Here is a 25,946-nt window from a genome sequence, read left to right as displayed (position 1 = left end):
ATTGGATAAAAATAAGGTCTTTATGTATCCTGGAACTAGACTCTTATCAGCTACATGATTTTAAAACATTTTCTCCATTCTATGGTTGTATATATATATATATATATATATATATATATATATATATATATATATATATTTTAATTCTCAGCTGAGGGCATTTTTTCATTGCTTTTAGAGGGAGAGGAAGGGAGAGAGAGAGAGAAACATCAGTTGGTTTCCTCCTATACCCAGGGATCATATGCACCCAGACTGGGGAATGAACCCACAGCTTTTTGGTTATGGGACTGTGCTCCAACCAACTGAGCCACACCGGTTGGGGCTGTGGGTTGTCTTTTTACTTTCTTGACAGTGACGTTTGCAGCTCAAACGCTTTTAATTTTGATGAAGTCAATTTTATCTATATTTTTCTTTAGTTGCCTGTGCTTTTGGTGTCATATTTAAGAAACCATTGCCCAATTCAAGGTCACGTTTTCTTCTAAGAGTTTTGAGTTAATTTTTGTACAGTACACAATGTGAGGTAGGGAATCTAACTTCATTCTTTAGCCTGTGGGTAGCCAGTTGTCCCAGCATCATTTGTTGAAAGTCTGTTTTTTCCCCCATTGACTTGTTTTGGTTCCCATGTCAAAAGTCAATTGACCATAAATATGTGGGTTTATTTCTGGATTCTCAATGCTTTTCCATTGATCTATATGTCTATCCTCATGCCAGTATTATATAGTCTTGATTACTATAGCCTGTGGTAAGTTATGAATTCAGGAGTATCAGTCCTCTAACTTCATTCTATTTTTTTTTCAAGGTTGTTTTGGCTATTCTGGGTCTTTGTATTTCCCTCTGAATTTTAGGATCAGCTTGCCAATTTCTGAAGAAAAGCCAATGGGAATTCTGATAGGGATTGCATTGACTCTGTAGATCAATTTGAGGACTATTGCCATTGTATCATTTTTTCTTCCAGTGTTTATTGAGTACAGATTGAGCTCATGTCAAATATGTTATTTTGAATCCTGATTTATTCTGTTTAATATTCATTCATAGGCATTTCCCTATGTTAAGAAAGATAGAAGTATAATTTCACTGCTATGTAATATTCCATTGTTTGGCGGTACCACAGGGTTATAAATTCTTAGTTGTTGGATAATCTGTCATGGAAGTACCTTGTTCTGGGTCCCTTGTGATGCAGGTCTCTTCCTACAGGCACAAACGGATACTGGGAGGACTGGTGGCTCACAGAGCAGCAGCAGAATATTAGTGTAAAGTTGATCAACAGGTACCCATGCTGCAGGTGGGGACTGGGGCTCCCCGGAGAAGCCAACATGCTGGTTAATGGAGCGCTGACCTGCCGGCCTGCCTGGCAGCACCACCCTGTTGGAATGGAATCAGGAAACAGGACCCAGTAGGTTTGCAGACACTGATAGAACACATTTGTTTTAGGCATGTGTTTAAACATTTAACAATTTGCAGCATGAAGTTCATTGAATGTTGTAACTCAATTCACCTAAAGTGAAAGTTTCATTAAGTCATACTTACTTTTTGTATCAGCCAAGAGAAGCTGATCTGCTGCAATAACAAACAACCCTCAAATCTTAGTGGTGCTAGAACTTCCTTTTTCTCTCATGCTACAAGTCTATCATGTAGCATGAGTGCCCTGGACTGTAGGTTGCTGGAGGCTTCCCCATCTAGATCATTGCTGCATTCTGTGGCAGAGGAAAGAGGGTGTGGTAGGGTGAAGAATGGCCCCCTCAAAAGATGTCTACATCCTAATCCTTGGAACCTTTGAATGTATTATATTACATGGCCAAGGGGAATTACAGTTGCAGAGGGAGCTAAGGTTGCTAATGAGTCGACCTTAAAATAGGGCACTAAATGTATTCATAAGGCTCTTTAAAAGTAGAAGAGGGAGGCAGAAGAGGTCAGACTGATTCAGTGTGATAAGAACTCATCCTGCTGTTGCTGGCTTTGAAGATGGAGGAAAAGGCTTGGCAACAAGGAATGTGGGTGCCCTAGAAGCTGGAAAGAGCAAGGAAATGAATTTGCCCCTAGAGCCTCTGGAGAGGAACATAGCCCTGCCAATGTCTTGATTTTGACCCAGTGAAGAACATTTCAAACTTCTGAACTACAGAACTGTAAGATAAGTTTATGTTGTTTTTAGCCATTAAGTTTGTGGTCATTTGTTAAAGGCTCCAAGGAAAACTAATACAACAGGTATAGGCATCATGTACCAGCCCTTAAGTGCTCTGCCTAGAAATGACTTGTGGCACTTCTACTCATATTTCATTGGCTGGAGCAAGCCATGTGGGCATGCCTGACTCCAGAGGGCAGGAGAAATTTGCCCAGGCTTAGCGGGGAATGGAGTATCGGTAAATATAGAAATATCTACTATACTCTTGCTCTCTGCACCTCATGCTTCTACCTCCCATTCCATGAAAACAGCAACAACAAAGTGCTGGAGGCAGTTCTTTAAGTTGTGGCCCCTGCTTTGAAAAACATTGCTCTATAGACTCTTTTTTGCCCCTGTGTCATGGACTGCATGACACACTCTTAAGCAGAGCTGATTGGCCCAGGTGTGGGACACCCGACCAAAACTGACCAATGAAATTCCTCTCCTGGGACTTTGGAATTGGGCCATTTAGCAATTATCCGTAGGAAGCTGAGGGAGAGGCAGAGTAGAAAGAGGGTCAGAGTGGGAGCCAGATGCGAGCCAGAACGATGGAGAAACAGAAAAGCCCTGAGTAAGCAGAGAGAGTTGGTCCACAAAGACAATGGAGCCGCCGCACAGAGAGCAGTGCAGCCGGCAGAACATGCAGCCCCAGAGGGAGAGGTGGAGAGAGACAGCAACCGTCTGAGAGGCTGATGGCTTCCCTGTTCCTGCCTGCATCCCCCGTGCATCCTGCCTGCGCATTGTTCCCGTGAGATTTTTGTTGCCTTCTCATACCCCCTCCTCCTTTTCTGGCGCTACCCTCGGTGGGTTTCTGTTCCTTGTCCCCAGTGAGCCTTCGTCAGCTTGAACACTGCCGGTGCTTCCTGTGCGGGACCTGGCTTTGACTCTGAGAACCAGGCTGGTGGGGCATTGATGGGACTTGGGAGGAAACCGGGCCCAGCCACCACCCCACAGTCTGAAAGTTTGGCTTTGGCCACGGTCTTGTGTGTTTGTGCTTGCTCTTCAAAGTGGACGGGCAGAAGCTGTCTGTGTGGTGCTACACAGGTGGGGGTGGGGTGGGGTGGGTCCCGGTGACCTGGAAGCACCCCCACAGGGGCCTTTTTGCTGACACCCTTGGGGTCAGGAAGCTGGTGGAGTTGCTTCAGGGAGGGCTGGGCTGTGTGACAGAGTGGAAGGGTAGCGACAGTTCGCCTGTCTGACCCTCGGTTTCCTCATCTCTGAAATGGAATTGTTGAAGGGTCAGCAGTGTTTTGGGAACAATACGTGGAGACATGACGAGGGCATAACATGCTCTCAGCTCATGGGCAGCTGCTGTTGTTGTCTGAGGAAGCCATCAGCGTCCCAGCTTCCTGAGGAGGTGGCCCTCGGGGCTGATTGAGTTAGTATCAGAACATTCCCCGCTGGGGCCACGCTTCCTGCCCCTGGTCACCTTCATTCGCCTTCTCCCCCCTTTACCGGCGCCTTCATTTCTTCCCCTCCCCTCCCCTCCCCTCTCTTGCCCTCATTTCTGTTCTTGATGTCGATGAAAACACCTGCTTTAGGAAAGCAGCCAGGTTGGATAAAAAGTACCCAGCTCTGGTGGCAGACAGGCAGAACTGGGTCTGAGTCTTGACATTGTCTCTTGCTTGCTGTGTGTTCCTGGGCAAGTTACTACATCTCTCTGAGCCCCTAGTTCATTATCTATGAAAAAGGGGATATAGGGCCCATTTTACAGTGCTGATAGGAGAAATAATGAACTAGGCACTTAACAAATGCTGGTTCCTTTCTATCTTTCTTCCTCCCTCCCTTTCCCCCTTTTAGATCATCACTCTTTCAGCCTGGTCCCCGGCCCTGTCCTGTGGCCAGGATGCCACTTGTCCCTTTTGGGGATCTCTGGTCTCCTCTGCAGGTCCAACCCAACTTGGTAGCTGCTGGTTCAAACCATGTGATCTATATTTTTTTCTCACTTGAGCAATTATTACACTCCAGCTGACGGTGGCATCTTCACACTCCAAACACTGATAAATATTTATGAGGAGAAAAGCTCAGAACCCCAGGGGATGTGGGGGAGGAACATGCTAGGCCCTGCTTTGCAAGCCAAGCTCAGGCACATCCATGGTCTCTCTGGCCAGAACAAGGGGTAGGTGTGTGGGGGGCTGTGGAGGTAACACAGAGCCATCTCCCGCTCCTCTTCCTGGGGAAGGACTGTCGCTGTGACACTGTTGGCCTCACCCTGCTGTGCCCGACTGCCTGCTGGTCCTCTGGCTTCTGGGGAAGGATTTGGGCTGTGAGATCCCTCTCGGCTGCGTGTGGGCCTGCTGGCACCCTCTCTGTTCCATGTCTCTGCTTGTGACTGTTTCTCTGTCCCTCTTTTTGTTTTTTTATTTGTTTCTTTCTTCACCTCCAAGTCCATCTTTTATTTTCACAGCTGCCGGGCTGTGTCCCTCTCCTGTCCTCTCCCTCACCCAGCACCTTTTCTTATCCCCTGGGTCTCTCTCTCTTTCACTTTTCTTCTCTCCCTCCCAACGTTACTGAGCATTTCTGGGTCTTGACCATGGGGGATCGGTGAGGGGGGTCTCAGGCACTCAGACCCAGCTTGGGAGAGAGGGCAGGGACCTGCAGTGTCCTGCAGTGTGCTCCGGAAGGCAGAGGGAGCCCCTGGTGGGAGTTGGCCCGCAGGCCTCTGCCTGACTCTCCACCCAGCGACCTGCTGTGTGGCCACAGGCATGTCCCCTCCTTTCCCTGGGACTCAGTTCCTCAGCCGCTGATTCCTTCCCTGGTTCATTCATTCACCCACTCAACTAGCATTTACTGAGTCCTTGCTACTTGCCATTTATTAACACATTTATTGAACATTTACTGGGTGCACACTTCTAGGCACTTGGGACCCATCAGTGGAGAAGAGAGACAAAGATGCCAGTTCTTGTGGAGCTGACATGTTAGCAGAGTAGGCAGGCATAACTGTCCTGGGCGATCATGCAGCCGGTTAGAAGGTGGTGAGGGCAGCGGGAAAAGGAAAAGGAGAGTTGGAGGAGGAGCCAGTGTGTGGGGCGGGACCCAGGGCAAAGACTCATCATGTAAAGCTGGGCAAGCCCATCTATTGGGAGCGTCCCAGGGGAGGGGAGGACTAGAGCAAAGGCCCTCAGGCAGGAGACACCCTGGTGTGTTGCAGGAGCCACAGGGAAGCCCTGTGGCTCTGCTCCAGGAGTGAGGGAGGAAAGGGGGAGGTGGTGCTGGGAGGTAAAGGAGGCAGAGCAGACACACAGTCCAAGGCCTGTCCTCTGTTTGAACCCGGCGGAGTTTGAGCAAATGAGCAGCTCGGTCTGATTTACATCTTGAGACTCCCTCCACCTGCTGGTTGAAGAATAGAGTGAGGGGGCCACGGCCAGAGCCCAGGAGGGTGATAATGGCAATGAGAGTGATATGGGTGGGGGTGGAAATGGTGAGATCTGATTATGCTGGGCACTGTCCCAGCTCTGAAGGCTTAAGATGCCTGTGGAATCACTCCAGGCCCCTTGTCCTCAGCTCTGCTGAGGGACGGCCTGCAGGAGACTTGCCCTGGGTGCCAATGCTAACCCTGGCCTTCCCTCTCTTTCCTGCCACAGGGTTTTCAAGAAGGCAAGCCCAAATGGAAAGGTGAGTCTACACCAGCTGCACCCCAGCTCCTGCCTGACTCCAAACTCATATCCTATCTTGGGCATGTCTGCTGACCACGCAGGACCCCGCACACCCCCATTCGAGGCTGTCAGGAGTCCTCAGCCTTCAGGAAATTCGTTCTTGTGGTTGGATAATACAACTCTCCTGGACTTTAGGGAGCCCCTGCTCTGGTATGTGGGTACATGGCCTATCGCAGAGAGACTTCAGCGTGAGTACAGGCATTAGAGTAGGTGCCAAGGACCTCAGGGGCATTGCATCCCCTGGTGAGAGAAGCCCCTGGAGCTTCTACCAAACCGGGGTGTCATCAAGTGGTCGGGGCAACTCCTAGTGCCAGTCCCGCTTGCTTGCTTTCTCTAGGCCCCAGGCTCCATCCTGCTTTCCTCCCAGTTCAGCACATAGATATTACTGACATCATTCATGCCAAGTCCCAGCAGGCAGATGGAGGTTGGGGTAAGCTATACTGAGATAAATAAGGCAAAACCCATGCCACTCTCACAGCCAGACGGGGTAGGCAGACACAGAGAGTGATCATTTCCATTTAAGTGGCAGGTGTGAGATGAAAGGCTACCCAGGGGCTGCAGGACCCAGCCTGGTGCGTGTTTCCCAGCAAGGCAGGGTGAAAAGGGCATTCTGGGCTTGCACATAAATCACAGGGTGTGGGGGCAGGTGGGTCACAGTAGTTGCATCTGAGTGCCCAGAGGGAGGCTGAGGGAGAGGAGCTGAGGTCGGGGAGGCTGCAGGGTTGGATCCTGGGGGGTCTGGTGGCAGGCACAGGGGCTTGGACGCCTGGCCTGGGCTGGCACATGGCACCTCATGTGCTTCCACAGCAAACATCACCAGCCACCTTTCCTGCTGAGCCAGGATTCCATCCTAGGTTCCTTCTCAGCTCCTACCAATCGATCAGAGTTGGCATTTGGAATGAAACCCATTTGTCATTTTACCTCTGAGCACTGAGGAACCATTAAAGTGTTTTCAGATGGGAATAGCATCGTTAGATTAGCATTTTAGGAGGGCCAGTCTGACTAAGGAAGGCGTGGACTGAGGGCTATGATGGAGGGACTCATCAGGATTTAGGGATTGTGGAGGGGCAGTTGTCTAGGATGACCCTCTGGGTTCTAGCTCAGGGTCTTCTTTAAAGGCTGGCTACCTAGTGGGGCTCCAGCTGTGGGTTCCTCTCTGCTGGGAACACCTGCCCTCAAAGGAGTGGGTTTCTGCTGGACTGTGAGGAACTTGGTGTTTAGAGCTTTACATGGGTGCCCCTGCTCTCGGTTTCTCTGGCCTCAGAAATGTGCCTGGAACTCCTGCTCAGCAGACCTCTTTGCTGCTGTGGCTACACCACCCTCAGAGATGCTCGGTGAGATTTTTCCAGGGCCATGTCCTCATCTGTAAGATGGGAACGATTGCAACTTCTCCATAGGAGGTTAGAATGAACAGGTGCTTTCAAAATTGTACAAGGGTTTGTTATTCTCAGTATCGAGGCTGGGGCCCAGGTCCCAGGCCAGTGAGGATTTCAGTGAGGGTTAGGGATGGGTCTGGAGTTTCAGGGGCAGCTCCCTAGGTTTTCTCCAGGACAAGGGCCAATGGCTTTTCAGGAGTGTGTTCTCCGGACCCATAGCTGCTAATGTAACCCTGTGCCTCTCCTCCCCAGCTCACCGTCTATCTGGGAAAGCGGGACTTTGTGGACCACATCGACCTCGTCGACCCCGTGGGTGAGTCCCGGAGGCCAGGGAGGAAGACAATGGGGGAGGTGGGGCTGGCCAGGCTCCTTCCAGAGAAGGGTGTGTTGAAGCAGCTTGGGAATAGCCAAGAATGAGGCATGAAAGGCTTCCTACTTCAATCAGCCAACATTTGCTGAGCAGCTCCTTTCTCCTTAGTTGAGGGTTAAGCGAGAAGGATTGAGGTGAGAATCAGGGAAGGAATCCTGCTGATAATAAGGAGGATGAGGACGATGATAGCATCTACCCCCCAAGGCTGACAGCAGACACTGGGGGTAGCTACTATTATTATCCCTGAGTTACAGATGAGGTGATGAGGCCTGGAGAGGTTAAGTGACTTGCTCCAGGTCACAGAGCTAGTAGGTCAAGGAGGCTGGATTCAAACCCGGGCAGCCTGGCTCTACAGAACCTTTGCTCTGCTGCCTCTGATGGCAAGGGCTGGAGATGGAAGGAAAACCTTGGGGCTTGTGAAGTGGAGGCTGTTCTCGCTGACATGTGGGTCCTCCTGGAGGCTGAAGCACCTGTCCAAGGCCTTATTCTAGCTCAGGGTTTTTCAACCTCAGCACTCCTGGCATGTAAGATTGGATAATACTTTGTTCTGGGGTCTCTCTTGTGCATTGTAGGCATATGGCAGTGTCCCTGGCCTCTACCCATTAGATGCCATCCCAGTATGACAAAAAATGTTTTTAGGTATTCCTGAAGGTCCCCTTGGGAGGCACATTCACCCCTGGTTAGGATTCTATGACCTATAGCTCTCGTTTGAAAAGCTTGCTCTCATTGCCTCCTCCCGCAGCTGTGGGAGGGAGGGGGGGTCCCAAATCACCCCTGTTGCACATATAGGGACAATGAGGCCCAGAGAGGTTAAGTGATTTTTTGAAAGAGAGACATGAACAAGCCAAAGCGAGACCAGTAGGGGTGACAGGTTGGGAGATAGGCACTGAAAACTGCATGAGACCAAGACCAGGTGAAGAAACTGGGATGTAGTTGGGGAAAAAATCACAGAGACTGTGGCCTCTGTCATGAAACCACGGGGGGCTTTCCTGGGGCCAGTGGGGCAGGAGTGGGCTGAGTGTGTGGTGACAGAGCCGAGGGGGAGCAGAGGCCAGAGCCAGTTTCAGCTCTCGGAGAGGAAGACCTTTGTGACGACAGGATAGGAAACCTGGGGAGTCCCTGGGTTGGGCGGAGGTGAGCAGAGTCCCGAGGCTGCAGAGAGGCCAGCTCCCATCCAATCCCATCTTTCCTGCCCAGAGCAGGATGACCCCACTACTCCTCCCCAGCCGTGTCTGGGGACACCATTTGTTGTCCTCTGAAGCTCAGTGTCCCCTCTGCCATTTGCATCTCCTCCCTGAACTGACCTCTTGGAGGCTGTGGGCCAGCACCCCAGTGTTTGCCTGTGGCTGCCTTCACGGTGTAGTTTCCAATCCACTGGCCTATTAAGAACCACAGTAGAGGTGGCACTGAGGCTGGGAGAGGGGCAGCAGCCTCCCCCCACCCCCCCCAGCACACAGGGCACCCAGAGAGCTGTTCAGTAAGTGTTTACAGAGCACTTACTTCATGGCAGGCCCTGTGCTGGGCTCTGGGGGCCCCAGAGTAGTGCCTTGATCATCTCTTGCTGATCCTTTCTTGCCCGTTAAGACCTGGTTATAGCTTCCCTCCTCCAGGGAGCCTTCACTGATGCCCCTGGCTGAAAAGAGTGTCCTCACTGGGGTGTCTCCTCACTGATTTTTCACTGAGCCCCTGGTGCCAGGCACAGAAGGAACAACCTCTGTAAAAGGAGGGGAGGTGCACAGAAGCTCTGAGAGTGGGTGACACTTTCCCAACTGCCTGTCCCTGGGACCTGCCCAGCGTTGAGGTAGGACCTAGGACCTGAGATTCCCTGAGAGGTCAGCTGTGGGTGGCAGCGTAGGCTGGGGTGGGAGGGTTAGGGTGTGGGCTGAGAGAGAACTTTGCTTGTTCCGTGCACATAACTGGGTCAGGTTTGGCCAGAGATGACTGGGGGTGTCAGGCAGGGGGTATCCGTGAATCAGAGTTTCTGGCCTCCCAGGGTTCTGGGCAGAGAAGATGTCCTCTGTATCTGGCTGAACTCTACCCTCCCAAAGCCAGACCTTGGGACATTCTCTATGGTGTCCCCATGCCAAGCACCATCTCATGCTTTAATATATTAACTCACTCAGTCCTCACAGGAGCCTGATGAGGTCGGCACAACAGGATCACAAACCCGGGTCTGCAAATCCCAGGCCCAAGAGCTCGGAAAGTCTGAAATTGCTCATAAGTTTGGTGCAGGATTAGAAGGCTGTTTATGCCTTGTTTGGCCTCTCACTGAGAGTATTCACATTTCCTAGTAGAGGTAGCAATGGGTTTGATCATGGGGTGCTGCCCAATCCTGCAGAGTGTGTTAGATTACATGGAAGATGGGCCAGATGGCCTTCCTACCATTCAGAACGTCTAAACTCCATATTATACCCAATAATTGGGGGTTTGGACCCATATATTATTATGCCAGATAAAGAAACAGAAGTAATCTGCCAAAAGTCACCAGCTGGGTCTGTAAGGCCAGCCTGGGGTAGGGGGCAGGGGAGCACAGTGGTGCTGCTCCTCAGAGCTGGCCTCCCCACTTCTCTCATGGTGCTTTTGGGCGGACAGATGGTTGGGATAGGGTTTGGGTTTGGGTTTTGCGTGGTGTTCGGGGCTTTGGAGTTTGAGAGGTCAAGTTGGAAGGGTTTACTCAACTCTCTGTCCTTCCTCCAGATGGTGTGGTCCTGGTGGATCCCGAGTATCTCAAGGAAAGGAGAGGTGAGGCCCCGCCCCCAGCCTGTCCAGGGGCCTCCTCCACCTGCTCTGACATCCAGCCTAGGGCCCCCCTGACTCCCAGGCAGGACAGCTGCCAATCATATTGCCTCTCCCCGCCCATCCCCACCAGCTCTTCTCTCCGCAACCCCAACGCACATCAGGGCAGGTACCCTGGCCTCCTCCAGCCTGGGGCAGCCCTGCTCCATGCCACTTGGAAGAACCATTCTAATGCCCTGAGCATTTTCACATTGATATATAATGACAATCCCAAGGTGGGGTTGCAAACAAGACAGAAGTTAGATTCTCATTTTACAGAAGAAACAGTTGATTGCTGGGGAGGTGAAGGGGTTGTCCAAGGTCAGTGGGAAGAGAGGAGGCAGGGGTTAGATTGGGTATGACCTCAGGCCCTGTGCATACCACTCAGCGGTGCTGCTTCACACAAGCCCTGGCTCAAGTGTGGTGGGGGTGGAGAGGCGCAGATCCGACCCAGCAGTCAGCCCCTACTCCCTGCAGGTGCCAGGCCTGGGTGGCTCTTCTGGGTGCCCAAAGCCCCTGTCCCAAGGGCCGTGCAGCCCTCTCCACGGGAACTTTAGGGCAGACCTGTGGCCTCCAGCTGGGTCAGTCTCAGGGCTATGGCTGTGGTTGTGGGAGGCTTGTTTGGTGCCATCCAAAGCCCCTCCTCAGTGCCCCCTGCTCCCACAGTCTATGTGACACTGACCTGCGCCTTCCGCTATGGCCGTGAGGACCTGGATGTCCTGGGCCTGACCTTCCGCAAGGACTTGTTTGTGGCCAACGTGCAGTCCTTCCCACCAGCCCCCGAGGACAAGAAGCCCCTCACACGGCTGCAGGAGCGCCTCATCAAGAAGCTGGGCGAGCATGCCTACCCGTTCACCTTTGAGGTCAGTGACTGCTGGCCCCGTGGGCCCCATTTCCAAAACACCACCTACAGGAAGCCCTCTGGGAAGGCCAGGGGAGCAGCTGGGGCAGCAGCTCCACATACACTAGTTTCCCAGTGTATGTGGAGAGCTGGGGCATGGTCACACTGCCTGGTAAGTGCCTCTTCTCTGGCCTATGCCAGGGGAGTCACCCTTACCTCGGAGCCACTCCTCAGACCCTCCTGAGTCCAGGTCCCTGGTGGGAAAAAGAGGGTATAGGGGACTACAGAGAAAGGAGCCCTTTCTTGTTCCTGGGTCCCTACAGGGCTGTCTCCTCCCTCAGACTGGCTGCTCACTTGCCCAGCTTCAGCCCAGCCCACAGATGAAGGGTGGCAAGTAGTGCATTTCCCTGCTCTGCCAACTGTCTGCTCTAAGACTCCAACATGCTGGGTTTTGGAATGTCCTGTTTCTCAGACTCTGATTCTGTGATGAAGTACACTCTCCTTGCTCTCTTGGAGGGTTAGAGAAAGGGAGACGGTATGGTTTATCCTCTCCTTCATGAATGTAGTGGATTTTTGTGGCTGTGGTAACAACCCACCACAAACATGGCAGTTGAACCTGCCAATTAAAATACAGATTTATTACGTTCAAGTTCTGGAGGTCAGAAGTAAAAAACGGGCCTCACTAGGCTACCACCAGGGTGTCATTGGGGTCCTGCTCTTTCTGGAGGCTCTGGGGGAGAATCTGTTTGCTTGCCTTTTCCAGCTTCTCAAGACTGCTCATGTTTTGGCTCGTAGCCTGTCCCCCTACCGCCGTGAGCCTTTTCATATCCCATCTCTGAAGCTGACTCTTCTGCTTCCTGCTTTCACTGTTACGGACCCTCGTGATTATATCGGGCCCCCCTGGATCATCCAGGATAACCTCTTCCTCCCAGAGTCCTTCATCACACCCGTAAAGTCCCTTTGCCATAGAAGGCAACATGGTCATAGGTTTTGGGGATTAGGATGTCCACATCTTTGGGGCCATTATTCTGCCCACTACAGTGGACATCATGGAAGGATGTTTTTCAATTGTTGTCCTGTGAGCACTGGCGTAAGCTAAACCCTTTAAATGAAGAAAAGCATTGAAGTCGTTGGCTTTACTGGAGGTGCCTTTGCCTCCCCACGTGGGGCATGGCTTGGCAAGGCCTGATGGGGGAGACATGGTCTGCCCTTTGGAGCCCCTAATCTGATGGAAGAGACCTGCCTGTCCTTCGAATACTCTGGTCTTATGAGTGGGTGGGTGTGGGGGTGGGTGGTGGCATGGGGAGGTAAGTGGTGGGGGGCTCATTCTGCCTGTCCTCTCAACAGATCCCTCCGAACCTCCCATGCTCGGTGACATTGCAGCCAGGGCCTGAAGACACAGGGAAGGTGGGTCACCGCAAAGGGAACGTCTCTCTGAGTACAAGACACGTCTGTCCCCGGTCCCTGGCTTTCTCTCCAGGAGATGCTAGAACCCTCCCTGAAGAAGCCTCCTTATGTTGAAGCTAATCTAATCTGTTCACAGAGAGGGCAGCAGATATGGTACTGTCCTTACCCCACATTCAGTCAGGTGTCCAGAGACTCTCCTGACTCACTCTCACTGACCATGGTGTCAGCCGCAACAGGACCAGAATGTCCTCTGGATGACCACTGGGCCTCACACCTTGTAGGGAGGTGCATTCATTTCACAGGTGGGGAAACTGGGGCTCAGAGAGACGTGGCACCACTAGAGTCAGAGGCCCCCAATCTCTGAGCCGGTGTCCTGACCTGTGAAATGGAGAACATAGGATGTGCCTCCTTATGTGGTGAGGCTGGGGTGAGACGCTGAAGCAATGCCTCTGGGGCCCACTCTGCACACAGGAGATGCTCTCAAACAGCCGCTGAGGCTCCTGTTGGTATGCTGGGCGGCTGCCTTGGTGAGGATGACCACCAGGTGAGGCAAGAGTCCATAGAATAAAGCCCAGTTAGGGTGGTTTGGATGCCCTGTGTTGGGGGAGCTGGGAGCAGCTCTGTGGGCAGGTCAGATGAGGGAGGCAGCCACAGAGGGAGGCAGCACAGCCCTGGGGCTGAGCACAGGGCTCCTGAGTCAGCTCAGGGGCCTGTCAGAGTGTGGGAGCTTGGGGCTCCATTCCAGCTTCCTTGTTTATAAAATGGGAGGGTGGCTTGTGGTATCCTTGGGACTCTGCTCATGCCAAGGCCCTGTGGTCAGTGACCCCTTCCCCACAGGCCTGTGGTGTGGACTATGAAGTCAAAGCCTTCTGTGCAGAGAACCTGGAGGAGAAGATCCACAAGCGGTGAGAAAGGCGCAGCTCCCGGCTCAGGTGTGGGCTGCCTGCTGGCAGAGAGAGGGAGACAGGCCAGGCAGAGTCCAAAGAAGAGATAAATAACAATACCTGGAAATGCTTAAGGAGGAGCCACACATTCTAGCCTTGGGATGTCTGAGAAGGGCACTCTGGAAGACTGGCAGGTCATGGAGGGCTTCCTGGGGGAGGTGGCTTAATTGCCCCAGCCGAGGCCTCAGCATTTTTTCCTTTACACCATTGTACCTGCTTCCTCCATCTCCCTGCCTCTAATATCATCTCTTCCAGACTACATGTCTTTTTACTTTGTTTTGTAAACCCCCCTGAAATTCATATTGTTTTAAACAGTGAGCTAGTTGTCCAGGCCATCCTAGACCCCATTTCCCAGTTCTCTTCCTGGGAGGCTATCAGCAGCAGGTAGTGGTGGTAGAGGGTGTCAATGGAGGCTTTTACGCAAGGAAGGGAAGTGGAGAAGTAAACCATCCCCCCACCCCCACCCCAGGGGAGAAAAAGGGGGAGCTCGGCTCATATCTTTTAAAAAATATATTTTTTATTTATTTTATTTTTAGAGAGAGGGGAAGGGAGGGAGAAAGAGAAGGAGAGAAACATCACTGTGTAGCTGCCTCTCGCACACTTCCAACTGGGGGCCTGGCCCGCAACCCAGGAACGTGTCCTGACTGGGAATCAAACCAGTGACCATTTGGTTGGCAGGCCAGCACTCAATTCACTGAGCCACACCAGCCGGGGCTCAACTCATGTCTCAAAGAGGAGAGGTCTCCTCTTGGAGAGGCACAGTCCTGGACAGACAGCCCAGGCTGGCAGCTTGAAACAGCTGGCCTTGACTTCTGGGTTGGACTGCCTCAGCCCCCAACTCAGATACACCCTGCCTCGGACAGTTCTGGCAGGAGGTTTGCTGGGGGGGCAGCGGGGTGGTGGTGGTGGTGGTTCTACAATCTCATAGGGAGTGAGCTGAGTGTGCCACCGGGTGGCTCCAAGATGTATTGCAGGCATCTCCATCTCCAGCCTGGGCAGCTTGTGTGTATGTATGTTGCGGGAGGCAGGAGTGTGTATGTACGTTGCAGGAGGCAGGAAATGGGACCCTTCGCCCTGGCTTCTCTGTCACTCATTTCTTCTTAAGGTATGAGGCCAAAGAAAAGGAAGGGGATTGTGGGATTTTGGAGTGGAGCCTGATCAGAGCAAGGAAGAGGAACAACATTGAGAGCCCCCACCCTCACTCCACCACCAATGGGACATTTTAAGTCCTTATCAGTTACTACTAATAATGATATAGCAACTTATCACTTATCAAAGATTTATTGAGTGCTGGACAGTATTCAAAGTGATGTGCATGGATGAACTAATTTAATCCTCATAGCTATCCTAAGAAATGGGTCCTGCTACTGTACTGTTTTACAGATGGGGAACTGAGACCCAGGTTAATTTACTCAAGGCCGTAAGTACAGGGAGGCCAGGTACCATTCCCTGGCTGTCTGGTTCCAGTGAATGGAGGCAGCTTGTCTGACAAATAGGGAATCCAGCATACCCAGCGTGCCATGGAGACTGCCTCACCAAGTTCCATTCCCTCCCTGAGCCCCCTCACCTCCCCAGAACCCTGCCCTGTCTCTGGGCCTCCACCCTCTGACTATTTATCCCCTTCCCTGGCCTGCACCCCCAGCCTGAATCCATGCACCATCACTGAACCCCTCACCAAACCTATCACCTCTCCAAGGCATCCTTTCTTCATGGGGTCCATGTCCCCTCTGCTTATTTTTGTTTAATAGAATTTTAGCAGGCATTTGTTAGGTGGCAGACACTGTCACACATGCTGAGAATACAGCAGTGAACAATGGAGACAAAACTTTCTGTCTTTAGGGAACTGACACTATCAGATGACAGAAGGGGGCAGGAAGTGAAGACATAATCTCTTTCTCACCATCCTGCTGGCCACCAAGACCCAGACCCGCAGGAAGTGCTGCCGTGGGGTGGTCCGGCTCTGATGTTGTAGGAGCTCAGACCAGGAGAAGATCCAAGTGGGCAGATCCAGGAGGGTTTCCTGGAAGAAGAGACATTTAGCTGGGCCTTGAAGAAGGAAGCAAAGGAGGGCAGAAGCAGTGGGAAGAGGGTATTATAGGCAGGAACCCAGTGCAAATGAAACTTTCAAGGAAGGACTAGATAGGCCATCCAGGATGACAGTATGGAGGTGGGGGTGGCTGGGACAGAATGGGGGAGGATGGAGTAGGGCCAGATGGTGACTAGGCTCCTATACCAATCTCTGCAGTTCAGACTAGAGTCCAAGGCCATGGGGGGCGATGGCAGTCTCTTGAGCAGGAGAGGGATGGGGGATTGCAAGGAAAGGGGATGGAGCCAGGTGACCGGTCATCGTTTGCTCTGCCCTTCTCTGTTAGGAACTCGGTGCGCCTGGTCATCAGGAAGGTTCAGTATGCCCCCGAGAGGCCTGGTCCCCAGCCCACAGCAGAGACCACCAGGCAGTTCCTGATGTCAGACAAGCCCTTGCATCTCGAGGCCTCCCTGGATAAGGAGGTATGAGGCTCAGACTTGGCAGTGGTGTGTGTGTGTGTGTGTGTGTGTGTGTGTGTGTGTGTGTGTGTGTGTGCGCGCGCGCGCCGGACTGCTCAGATCCCAGCTCTTTCATGGCCTCAGGACTCCTCAGGTAGGGGCTTCTGCCCCCAGCTCAAGGAGCACTGGGCTCAGGGAACCTGAGATTTCCCTCAGGGGATTTGGGGAAGCTTCTTGGGACTTAACGTGGTGTCAGAAGGAGGCATGATCCTGAAGGATGCAACCGACTTCAGAAATCAGTGTACCTCCTGAAGGGTCCTGCGTCCTGGCGACCTCCCCACACCCCCCCTCCGCCCTTGAGCTGTGAGGATCCCTCATCCCTCTCTGGGGATAGCTGGAAGCAAGTACTTGGAGCAAGATTCAAGTTGAGGTCCTTCAGTGAGCATTCAGAGCTGGTTCCCTCAGTGAGTGGGCCAGTTCTTCCCCACCTTTCTCCTGCTTCTTCTAGATCCTCCTGTGTCTAAAATTCCAGGTGGCTAGAGCTGGCAGGGACTTGATACGTCATCACCTAGTCCAGCTCCCCTATTATACAGAGGGGAAAACTGAGGCTTTAGGTAGCCTGTCCAAGGTCATACCACTCTCCTTCTCATTGTTATCATTGTTATCGTTATTTCTGGTGACTAAGCCAGGACTGGAGCGCAGGAATATCATCACCTTCTGATTCAATGATCTTTCAAGGTCCCACAAAAGAACTGAAGTCTAACGTGCCTGGTAGCTTAGCCTCAGTGGGAAGTGGCTGATGAACCAGGGGCCAATGTCAGAGTGGCCAAGGTCTGGGGAACCCCAGGTGATGTGTGTGAGGCCTCTTCTGCATCCCCCTCTCTAGTGCCTTGGGGTCCTCCCATCCAGCCCTTCTCCCTTCTTACACCTCCCAGATCTATTACCATGGAGAACCCATCAGCGTCAATGTCCACGTCACCAACAACACCAACAAGACAGTGAAGAAGATCAAGATCTCGGGTACACAAGGCAGAGGGCCAGCCCAGGGGGCTGGTGGGAGGGAATCCTCCCAAGGGGAGGGGCTAGCTGAAGGCTCTCCCCTTGTTAACAGCCTTGTAAATGACTGCTGGCCCTCAGGGAAGCCCAGGGCCTGCTGTAAGCCAAAGGGTAAGGCTTTTGAGGCTGCTTATTGGCCAGGTCACGAGTTTACTGTTTAAGCTGCCTCCTCTTGGGTTCCCTGGGTTCAGGGCAAAGCTGTCCTTGAGGGGAAGACTTTTTGGCTATGTAAGGGAGTGGGTGTGTTTGGGCTGCCCACTGGGTGAAGGGTGGGGACTGTCTCCTGTGGAAGTTCCCAAGTGGACTCTGGCCATTGCTGGGGATAAGCATCCCCAACTCAGGGGAGCCTGTGATGCCCCAAAGCCTCATCCGTGACTCACGCCACCTCGTTTCCCTCCTCCTCCCCAGTGCGCCAGTATGCAGACATCTGCCTTTTCAACACGGCCCAGTACAAGTGCCCTGTGGCCATGGAAGAGGCCGAGTAAGTGAGCATAAGCCCAGCCTTGGACGCGTGGGATTGGGCGGGCAAAGGAGAAACCCTGGCCCCGCTTAGAGGCCCAGAAGCCTCTTCTCCACCTGGCAGAGGGCTAGGCCTCAGACTTCCTTGCCACTCACAGTAGATGATGTTGAACAACCTTTTAGAAAACATTCACTTGATTTAGCTACAAGAAAATGCATGCTACAGTCAAGGAAAAGACCCACTAAAACCAGAATGAAAAAATAAGAGCTAATGAATCTAAAGGGCCTGGGTCATAATTATACTATATCAGAAACTGTATTGAAGGGGAGTTACTTTGCTCTGAGCTTCCTGGCAGCCAAGGCGAAGAGGTTAAGCCACTAGGTACACAGCTTTTCTTGTCTGATAAAAGAATAATCCAGTTCATTGGATAAAAGGGGTTGTGTGGGAGGGTAGAGAATAATTTTCTTTTTTAAAATCTAGGTTTGAGGAGAGCTACTATGACTGAGCATGGAACTCTGTTCCAAGCTTGTTAGCAGCTAAGGAAATGAGAGCTCTCAAGTGAAACATTTTTTCTCACTGAAAGGAAGTAGATGCTCCTATTAGAAGACACACTTGTTTTTTCCTTTTCCTCCTGGCCCTGCATATAATTTTTTGAGCTGTTATACTTCATTTCATTTTTCCTGTAGATGTGTGTTTATTTACATGTAATGGCAATCAGTATTTTTGCAACAACAAAAAACATATGTGCTCTTTGAGATGTCCTGGCTAGGCTGGGGTTGGCTCTCTCGGGGGTGGGGGTGGGGGGTGGCATTTCTACACCTGCCTCCCTTCTTCCCAGTGACACAGTGGCTCCCAGCTCAACATTCTGCAAGGTCTACACACTGACCCCCTTCCTGGCCAACAATCGGGAGAAGCGGGGCCTCGCGCTGGATGGGAAGCTCAAGCATGAAGACACAAACCTGGCCTCCAGCACCCTGTGAGGACCCGCCCTCCCGCATCCCAGGCTCTGGAATGTTCACCCTGCCCCCAGTGGATCCACATCTGCCTTGGTCCCACCAGTGTCAGCACAAGGCATGGGTTCCCCTCTTCCCGAGCATTGTCCAGGGTCCATCCTAAGGGAAGCTGTCCCTTTATTCCCACCACTATACAGGAATGACCCAGAGAACACAATGGATCCCTAGACCCATGTCCCTTAGTCAATGCTGGGCTCCAATGGCTTGCTTGAGGGAGAGCAACCTGGAGAGGCTTCCTGCAAGAGGCAGCAAATCCTAGTCTAGTGTCTTCAGTCATTTGGGGTTTGTCTCTGAAATATAGTGAGGCTGGAAGGGAGGAGGGGCTTCTTGCATGCTCTTAGTGAGAGAGGATGAATCATAAGGGCATTGGGGAGGCTGGAGAGATGAGGTCAGATGCGGGGGTGCCCCTCAAAGGTGGGGATTCCAAGGCCATCTGGTCATTCCTTTCCAAGTTCCCTCCTCCTCAGGGCAGAGCTTCCCTTTCTCACACACACTCTCTCCTTGCTCACGGCAGCTGAGTGGCTCAGGAGAGGGACAGGTGGCCTCTGCCCCCCACCGCACCCCTCCGCTGCTGTCTTGCCCACCCTGGGAGCTCCCGTGAACCGGCTTCCCTTTGTCGCCTTGCAGGTTGAGGGAAGGAGCCAACAGAGAGATCCTGGGCATCATTGTTTCCTACAAAGTGAAAGTGAAGCTGGTGGTGTCTCGGGGCGGGTGAGTGTGCTCGTCCAGCCCAGGATCCCCAAGTCTGTGGGGGTGCTCCCAACCACCCACAGCCAGCTGCCCATCCTGCCTGTTCAATGGACTTTTTAGCTGCATCCACCTTGAGGGCGAACCAAGCTCAAGGACTTCCTTTTCCCTCCCTTCTTCTTTCCCGCTTCTCTTCCTCCTCCTCTATCCCCCTACTCTCTTTTGCTTCAGAGGCCTTTAGCCCCAACTTGCCCCTCCCATATTTCCCTCCTTCCTCTTCCCCTCCTCTTCCGTGTCCCCTCTCTGGGCACATGGGTGGGGGAGGCATCCCAGAGTCTGTGCTGTGGGGTGTCCAGGGGGTCCTGTGTCCTCATCATCCCCCGGGGCACAGCACCCACCCCCACTCATGCCCATGCTGATCTGCTGGGGAAATGGCAAGAGGGGCTGACAATCCCACAGCCAGATTGGGGATGTTCTGACTCTCCCATTTTACGATAGAGAAATAGAGGCCCAAACAGTTCCCCAAACATTTCCTGCAGTCTCTGCCCTCTCAGGTCATGGGCTGGGAGCTAGAGTCACAGCGGTGGACCAGACACAGTCCCTGCCCTGGAGCACAGTCTGGGGGAAGGAGACTCAGGCAGAACTACTTTCCCCCATATTGTTATAAACCTAAGAATTAGGATTTCTGGTTTGTCACGGGGATTTTTTTCTAATTAATACATTTCTACAAAAGGATTGGAAAGCTAAAAGCATTAGATGTTCAGTCCCCTTTATTATGAAAATCATGCCTCATGCAGCCTGGCAGCATGTAACAGTGACCACATATTATAGGACATGTCAGAATTGCAAAACCCAGTTCCCACGTCCTATGGCTCTTGTAGGACCCAGTGTGCCTCAAGCTGCTTCCTGGAGAAATCTTTGGTTGATCCCAAATTGCTTCCTTCATTAGACAGGCTTCCCAGGCGAGGCAGCACAGGAGTTAGTTTTTATGTTTCCTGTGCAGATGTGGGTGCTGGGGCTCAATGAGGCCTCATAGAGAGTTTGGCTGAGCCAGACCCAGTCTCAGTGCTCCCGGGAGAGGCTAATGCCATGCCTGAGTGTCCCTGAATGAGCAGCTATGGCCATGCAGGCGTGGGTGGGAGTGTCCCAGGGTCTTCTCTGCTTCCGGGCAGCACAGGTGGTGAATGAACATGCTTTCTCTTTTCTTCCTCTTGAACTCCCTCCTGACCACTTCTCCCGCCTCCTCTGACCCACCCAGACTGTTGGGAGACCTTGCGTGCAGGTAAAGTCCCTCCCTTTGACCTGATCGCCCCACTTCCTAGAACCGCAGGGCACTGGGTTGGAAGGCATCCTGTGGGTCACTTTGGATTGCCAGGCTCAGACCTGTGCTGGGAGTAGAACCCTCGCCTGAGTGACCAGGGGGATGCAGTTTTTCCTTTAAAAACCTCACCCTGCTCTAGCATTACACCCAAGTGATAAGGACCTTTGCAGATAGCAAAGCTGGCTCTACTAATAATCTAGGGAGTAGCCCCCAGTTGGTCTGAATTATAGAATGTGTTGGAGAAATGTCAGCTTCGTGACTTTCAAACTACATGAATGAGAATTGACTGCTGGCCGAGTGTTGCTAAGGAGAGGTCCTGTGGACACCTGCTTTTGTCCACAAGATTCCCTTGTTGCGGGCTGGGTTCACACACAGCAAAAATGCTTCTGCCCCCGACACAGTGGTTTTTTTCTCCTTCTGTCACAAGGTGGCAGTATTACTCATTCCAAGAATTCAGTCTGGAGAGGTGCAATTCCATTCAGTTCAATCCAATGTGTTTCAGTAAAGATTTCCTGAACCTAGTCTTGTGCTGGGTGCTGAGGTTCCAGAGAGGGATCAGACACAACCCCTGTCCGTGATCGCTCAGGGCCTGGTGGAAGCTTAAGGTCCAGATTCTTCTATCTGTATCCTGTATGGCTTTAGTGAAGGCTGGCAAACTCAATCTTCCACCAGCTTCTCTTTTGAGAGCTCACTCTTCCAAGCGGACCTGGACAAGCAAACCTCTTTAGAAGCAAAAAGAGGGGAAAAAAAGAACCAAAATTTTCAACAGTCTTATGAAACCTGCATGTTCTTACTGCGGGGAAGTCATGATCTGGCAAGCACAGCTACCCAGCTGAATGAAGCCTGTTACCTACAGCATCTCCTGGAAGCTCAAGTACTTCTAGAATGTAGAGGTTGTTACCCCCACTCTCAAGATGTGCTCAGTAAGACTCCAGGATGTAAAGTGCCCCCCATGAATGGTGGGGCTGGTGGAACAGACCTTCCTGGTTGTCTGTCCCCTCTGTTCCCCTGCCCCTTCCTTTCTCCCAGCAGGCCCCTGGGTAGCAGGGCCAGGAAGATGGGGCTGTGCCTGGCTGGCAGCACTCACAATTAGCAGGGCCTCCTGGGGTGACGCCCCCTCAAGCAGGGCTGCTTTGTAAGGGTGGAGAGCAGATGGTGGGTGGGAATCACCTCCATCATGAGCTGCTACCACTCAGTGGTTAAGGGAGTAGAATCCTGTCCGTCACTTCCCATCAACAGCTGTGTGCCCTTGGGGAAGATACTTTTTGTCCTTGGGCCTCAATTTCCCAGTCTGTACATTGGGTGTAATAACAGTTTGCGAAGATGAGAGTGACTCTAGCATAGCTCTTGGCACAGAGTCAGTGCCATGTAAGTATCTGGTCTTGTTATTATCTGTCAGAAGCACTGGTTGGTGGCAGCACCTCCACTGTCCCTCCCCACTGTCCCACCCTCTGTCCCCACTCGGCTTTCAGCCTCTGTGTGCATTGGAGACAGCCCCAGGGCCTGGGTCCCATCCAACCTCAGTTTGATTAAATGGACCTCAGCAGTGCGTCATCGAGTTGGCAGGAGGCTAGGGCCACCTGAGCACTTTTACAGGAGCCTCCTGGCGATGTGGGGAGATGGGGCGCAGTGAGGGCAGGGGCAGTTCCAACCAGGAAGTTGGGGAGGGCAGCGTCACGGCAGGCTGGGCTGGCTGTGGCGATCTGAGGCTGGCAGGGTCCCTTGGCACATCTGAAACTACCAGTGACCATGATGCACACACTGTCCTGGGCTATCCTTTTCCCACCCCTATGCCTCCTCTCAGTTCATGGGAATCCAGGGATCCTTCTCAGGGAACAGGGGGTTCCCATTGTTTTTGGAGCCAGGATGAGAGTTCTCCTAGTTCAACTCCAGGGAAGACTGAGGCTCAGAGGATGGCAGAACCAGCGCCTGGGGCCAGAGTTCCTACCTCTCAGCCCGGAGCCGCCTCTTCGGCCCCCCGATCCCACCCCCCCCAGTCCTCAGACGGACAGGGGATTATGTCTCACAGCCAGAGACTGGGCTCAAGGCTCACTGGGTCTGGGTCTCTGTTTCAGTGATGTGGCCGTGGAACTGCCCTTCACCCTAATGCACCCCAAGCCCAAAGAGGACCCCCCACATCGGGAAGGTGAGTAGGATCTGTGGGTCACTAGGGTGGGGTCTTCTAGATAGCCACCCCCCTTCTCCCCCAGCTGCTGTGACCCTCTGGGTCAGCCTTCAGCCCAGGGTCACTCTTCTTCCCAGCTCCCCAGGATTTTCTATGAGGCCCACACTCCTATTTACCTGCAACTCCTGGGGAGACAGAGAGGTCTGGGCTCTGTTCTCTGTGGGGATGGGAGGAGGCTGGGGGTGGAGGGGCGCCCCCTGGCCATGCTTGGAGCCCTTGTCTTGCATCTGGTTGGAGGGGAAAGGACTACATGGATCAGATGGCCCCTGGACACACCATCCCCGTAATTTTTCCAAGTGACATCAGATTGCTCATACTTCATTAACTCTAAGACTATTGCAGTCCAAAGAGACATTATAGTTTGTACCACAAAGAAAGAAAAATGTTCCCACAATTCCATTGATTGTAGAAATACCCAAAATTCAGAGATGTGAAAATGGGAAAAATGGTTGTTTTAGGGTTAGTAAAAGTCATGCACGCAGGAAATGAATCTAAGTCATGTTGGAAATATGCCAAAAAGAGCAGGATCCAGAGGCTTTTCTATTTGCCTGGGGCTATGGTGGGCCTCTGGGACCCTTCCTGAGCCCTCCAACCTGCCTTTAGGATGATTTGGGGTATTTCTGAGACCAGGAACCAGCCTTCCTTCCCTACTCCCTTCTTTCTTTGCCCTCCTCATCTTAGCTTGGTTGTTCTGGGGCGGGGACCCACTGACCCCATACCCACACACCACTAACCCATGGGTGCCTGCCCACCCTGTGTTCAGTTCCAGAGAACGAGGCACCAGTAGATACCAATCTCATAGAACTTGACACAAAGTAAGTCAAACCCTGCCTGCAGATGCCTGGGGGGCGGGTCTTGGGAGGTGGGTGGGGCAACAGGGTCATTTGCATATATGCTTATTAATCCCTGAGGAGCAGCTGGGCTAACCCCGCCTGCTGAGAGCCACCTCTGCTCACCTCTTCAGCAACCCGCTTGCCTGCATGTGACTTGAAGGACCCTCCGTGCCTGTGCCTGTTCCTCTTCCTCCTGCCTTGGTGGGGTCTGTCTTCCTCCCTCATCCTTGCACGTCCGTCAGTCCGTCCACAGCGCCTGCTCGGCACACACAGGGCTGGTTCGTGGCCCTGGGCTGGGGCTCTCCAGCCCCGCCTGCGCCCAACCAGTGGAATCAAGCTGTGGGGTGGGGAAGGCTCTGGGGATCTGTTGCTGCTGACTCCTGAGGACTCATGCGGATCTCCCTGCGGCCAAAGGCCATCGCTCACCGGACAGTGGCCAGAGGGGGAGGACCTGGGCCGCCGGCATGAACCACCTCCAGGGCAAACCAGCTTTCTTGCTCCAGCTCCAAATCCACTCTTCCCTACTCTCCCAGGAGATGTTTGGGATCTGGGGTCTCAAGTCACCCCATGGGGACACCCCACGCAGCTGGCTGAATTCTGGAAGACAGGGGATTCAAGTGGGCCTAAGTGGACATGTTTCATGGTAGAAGGGAACTCATTGTTCTTGGAAGTAGTCCTTAGTCTTGAAACCCCACTTAGGCACTCCCTCCCCCCACCCTACCCTACCTCTGCCCCCCTATTTAGAATTGCCACCAACCTCTTCCTCTGCAAGATCCCTCAGGGTAGAATGTGGGCTGATACTTTCCTGGAGAAAGGACCTCCATGGTTTTCTCTTCCAATAAGCCAAGCCCACGCCTTCCTGTGCAGAAGCTGAAGTGCTTCCTGAGGGTAGTTCTTTGGGGGGTGGGGGTGGGGTTTCTTGGGCCTGTTCTTGGGAGATTCAGAATATGCTATGAAACTGCTGGTAGCCTGGCCTCTCACAGTAGGAATGAGTTCCTTCTCTGGCCCCAGCCCAGCTTCAACCCCCCTTACCGCACCCCCAAACACCTCAAGAACAGGGTCACTTTTCAGCCCTTAGGCATGAAAGGAAGGTCTATGCCTTCCTCTGGTGCTTCCACAACTGGCTGGAGGCCACATGTGACCAGTCCTACTGCCCCTGGTGGGTATCCAGATGTGCCAGCCTGGCAGGCCTTTCTGCCCAAGGTCAGCCCTGGAGGCCAGTATCTGAGTCCCATTGGCAGGCAAGCCCCCTGACCCCTCTGACCCCTCTGAATAAGCCTACTCGCCCTGCCCTGCAAATACCCCTCGTTTTCCTTGTCTTTCCCACCAGCGATGACGACATTGTGTTTGAGGACTTTGCCCGTCAGAGACTGAAAGGCATGAAGGACGACAAGGAGGAGGAGGAGGATGGTACTGGCTCTCCACGGCTCAACGACAGATAGACTGGGGCTGCCCCCCCCCCCCCCCCCCAGGCAGCTCCAGGTCCACTCTCCTGCACTAGGCTGCTCATTTGTCTTCTTCCTGTTCTGGTGCCCCTCCCCTTTGTTCTTCCAGTTTCTACCAGGGGGCCCAGTGGTCTTCCAGGTTGTGGTGGTGAACCTCTGGCCTCAGGATGGGCCCCACACCCCCATGCCAGCAGGGCCAGATGCACCACCATAACCCCCTCATTGCAGTCACCTCTTCATTCTCCCTCTTTTCCTGCTGGTCCCCAGAAAGGCCACCGTGGCTCTGGCCTTGGAATTTGACCCTGGATGGAGAGCAGGGGGGAGCACAGGGCCCAGGGCTGGGAAGGGTGGGGATGAGGGGTCAAGACATGTGAGAGAATGTCCACAGCCCCAGGTGGTTAAAACAGCCTGGCAGCTCAAAGATGCCCATGTTGAAGGACACCCTCTTCTGGCTGGGAGGGCGACTGTGGGCAGATTCTCAATGCCTTTTTGCAGTTCTGACCCACTAAACACCTTTTCCCTTCTACATCTGTCCCTGCCCCATGTCCCTCTGTGTCTGACAGTGACACTGGGGTAAACCCCAGGAGTGGAGAAAAGCAACTGGACTTTCTTACCGGCAGTCACCTAGTCTAAGGCAAACTGTGTGAATTAGCCCAAGTCTATTTCAGTATTGTCAGGATGTACTCTTCCAGCTACCTTGTGTCTTACGTGTGTTGTCCTATGTCTAAATATGCATAGAGAGAAAGGAAGGAAGGGTCCTCAGGAAGTAGCCCCCTGCCTCCCTTTTCCAGGCAGGGTGAGCCGAAGCTCCAAGGAGGTTTCCTGAGGGGTGGCTCTGAGAGACAGGTGCAGGGGCTGGACGGTGAGAATCTGCCCTGTTCCCCTTCTCTGTGGGCTTGTGATTGGTGAGCCCATGGGAAGCAAGGCTGGAAGTC

At 52.9% G+C, this 25,946-nt stretch overlaps 1 protein-coding gene across 7 annotated transcripts in view; it reads left to right on the top strand.

Annotated features, from left to right (window-relative positions):
* ARRB1 (arrestin beta 1) overlaps window positions 1-25,027 on the top strand; it is a 66,752-nt gene extending 41,725 nt beyond the window's left edge. For 2 of the 7 annotated variants that reach the window (XM_090265475.1, XM_090265476.1), the window contains 16 exons: window positions 1,195-1,393; window positions 5,743-5,773; window positions 7,443-7,503; window positions 10,258-10,302; window positions 11,002-11,198; window positions 12,524-12,583; window positions 13,421-13,488; window positions 15,900-16,035; window positions 16,947-17,031; window positions 17,476-17,548; window positions 18,366-18,503; window positions 19,168-19,251; window positions 20,486-20,509; window positions 22,624-22,694; window positions 23,497-23,548; window positions 24,897-25,027. In XM_090265475.1, the coding sequence (XP_090121601.1) occupies window positions 1,314-1,393; window positions 5,743-5,773; window positions 7,443-7,503; window positions 10,258-10,302; window positions 11,002-11,198; window positions 12,524-12,583; window positions 13,421-13,488; window positions 15,900-16,035; window positions 16,947-17,031; window positions 17,476-17,548; window positions 18,366-18,503; window positions 19,168-19,251; window positions 20,486-20,509; window positions 22,624-22,694; window positions 23,497-23,548; window positions 24,897-25,008 (1,317 nt within the window). In that variant the 5' untranslated portion in view covers window positions 1,195-1,313 and the 3' untranslated portion in view covers window positions 25,009-25,027. Of the gene's footprint in view, window positions 1-1,194; window positions 1,394-2,835; window positions 2,907-5,742; window positions 5,774-7,442; window positions 7,504-10,257; window positions 10,303-11,001; window positions 11,199-12,523; window positions 12,584-13,420; window positions 13,489-15,899; window positions 16,036-16,946; window positions 17,032-17,475; window positions 17,549-18,365; window positions 18,504-19,167; window positions 19,252-20,485; window positions 20,510-22,623; window positions 22,695-23,496; window positions 23,549-23,697; window positions 24,419-24,896 lie in introns of those variants that run through there. The other 5 variants (XM_090265494.1, XM_090265499.1, XM_090265503.1 and 2 more) reach the window with 4 other exon arrangements.
* The last annotated feature ends 919 nt before the right edge of the window (window positions 25,028-25,946 follow it).

The sequence above is a fragment of the Furipterus horrens genome, unplaced genomic scaffold, assembly GCF_987537825.1.
Source record: "Furipterus horrens unplaced genomic scaffold, mFurHor1.1.pri manual_scaffold_2, whole genome shotgun sequence".
In the NCBI taxonomy this organism is placed as follows: Eukaryota; Metazoa; Chordata; class Mammalia; order Chiroptera; family Furipteridae; genus Furipterus; species Furipterus horrens.
Note: the sequence above shows the minus strand (reverse complement) of the source record. Positions and strands in the feature narration are given on the sequence as shown.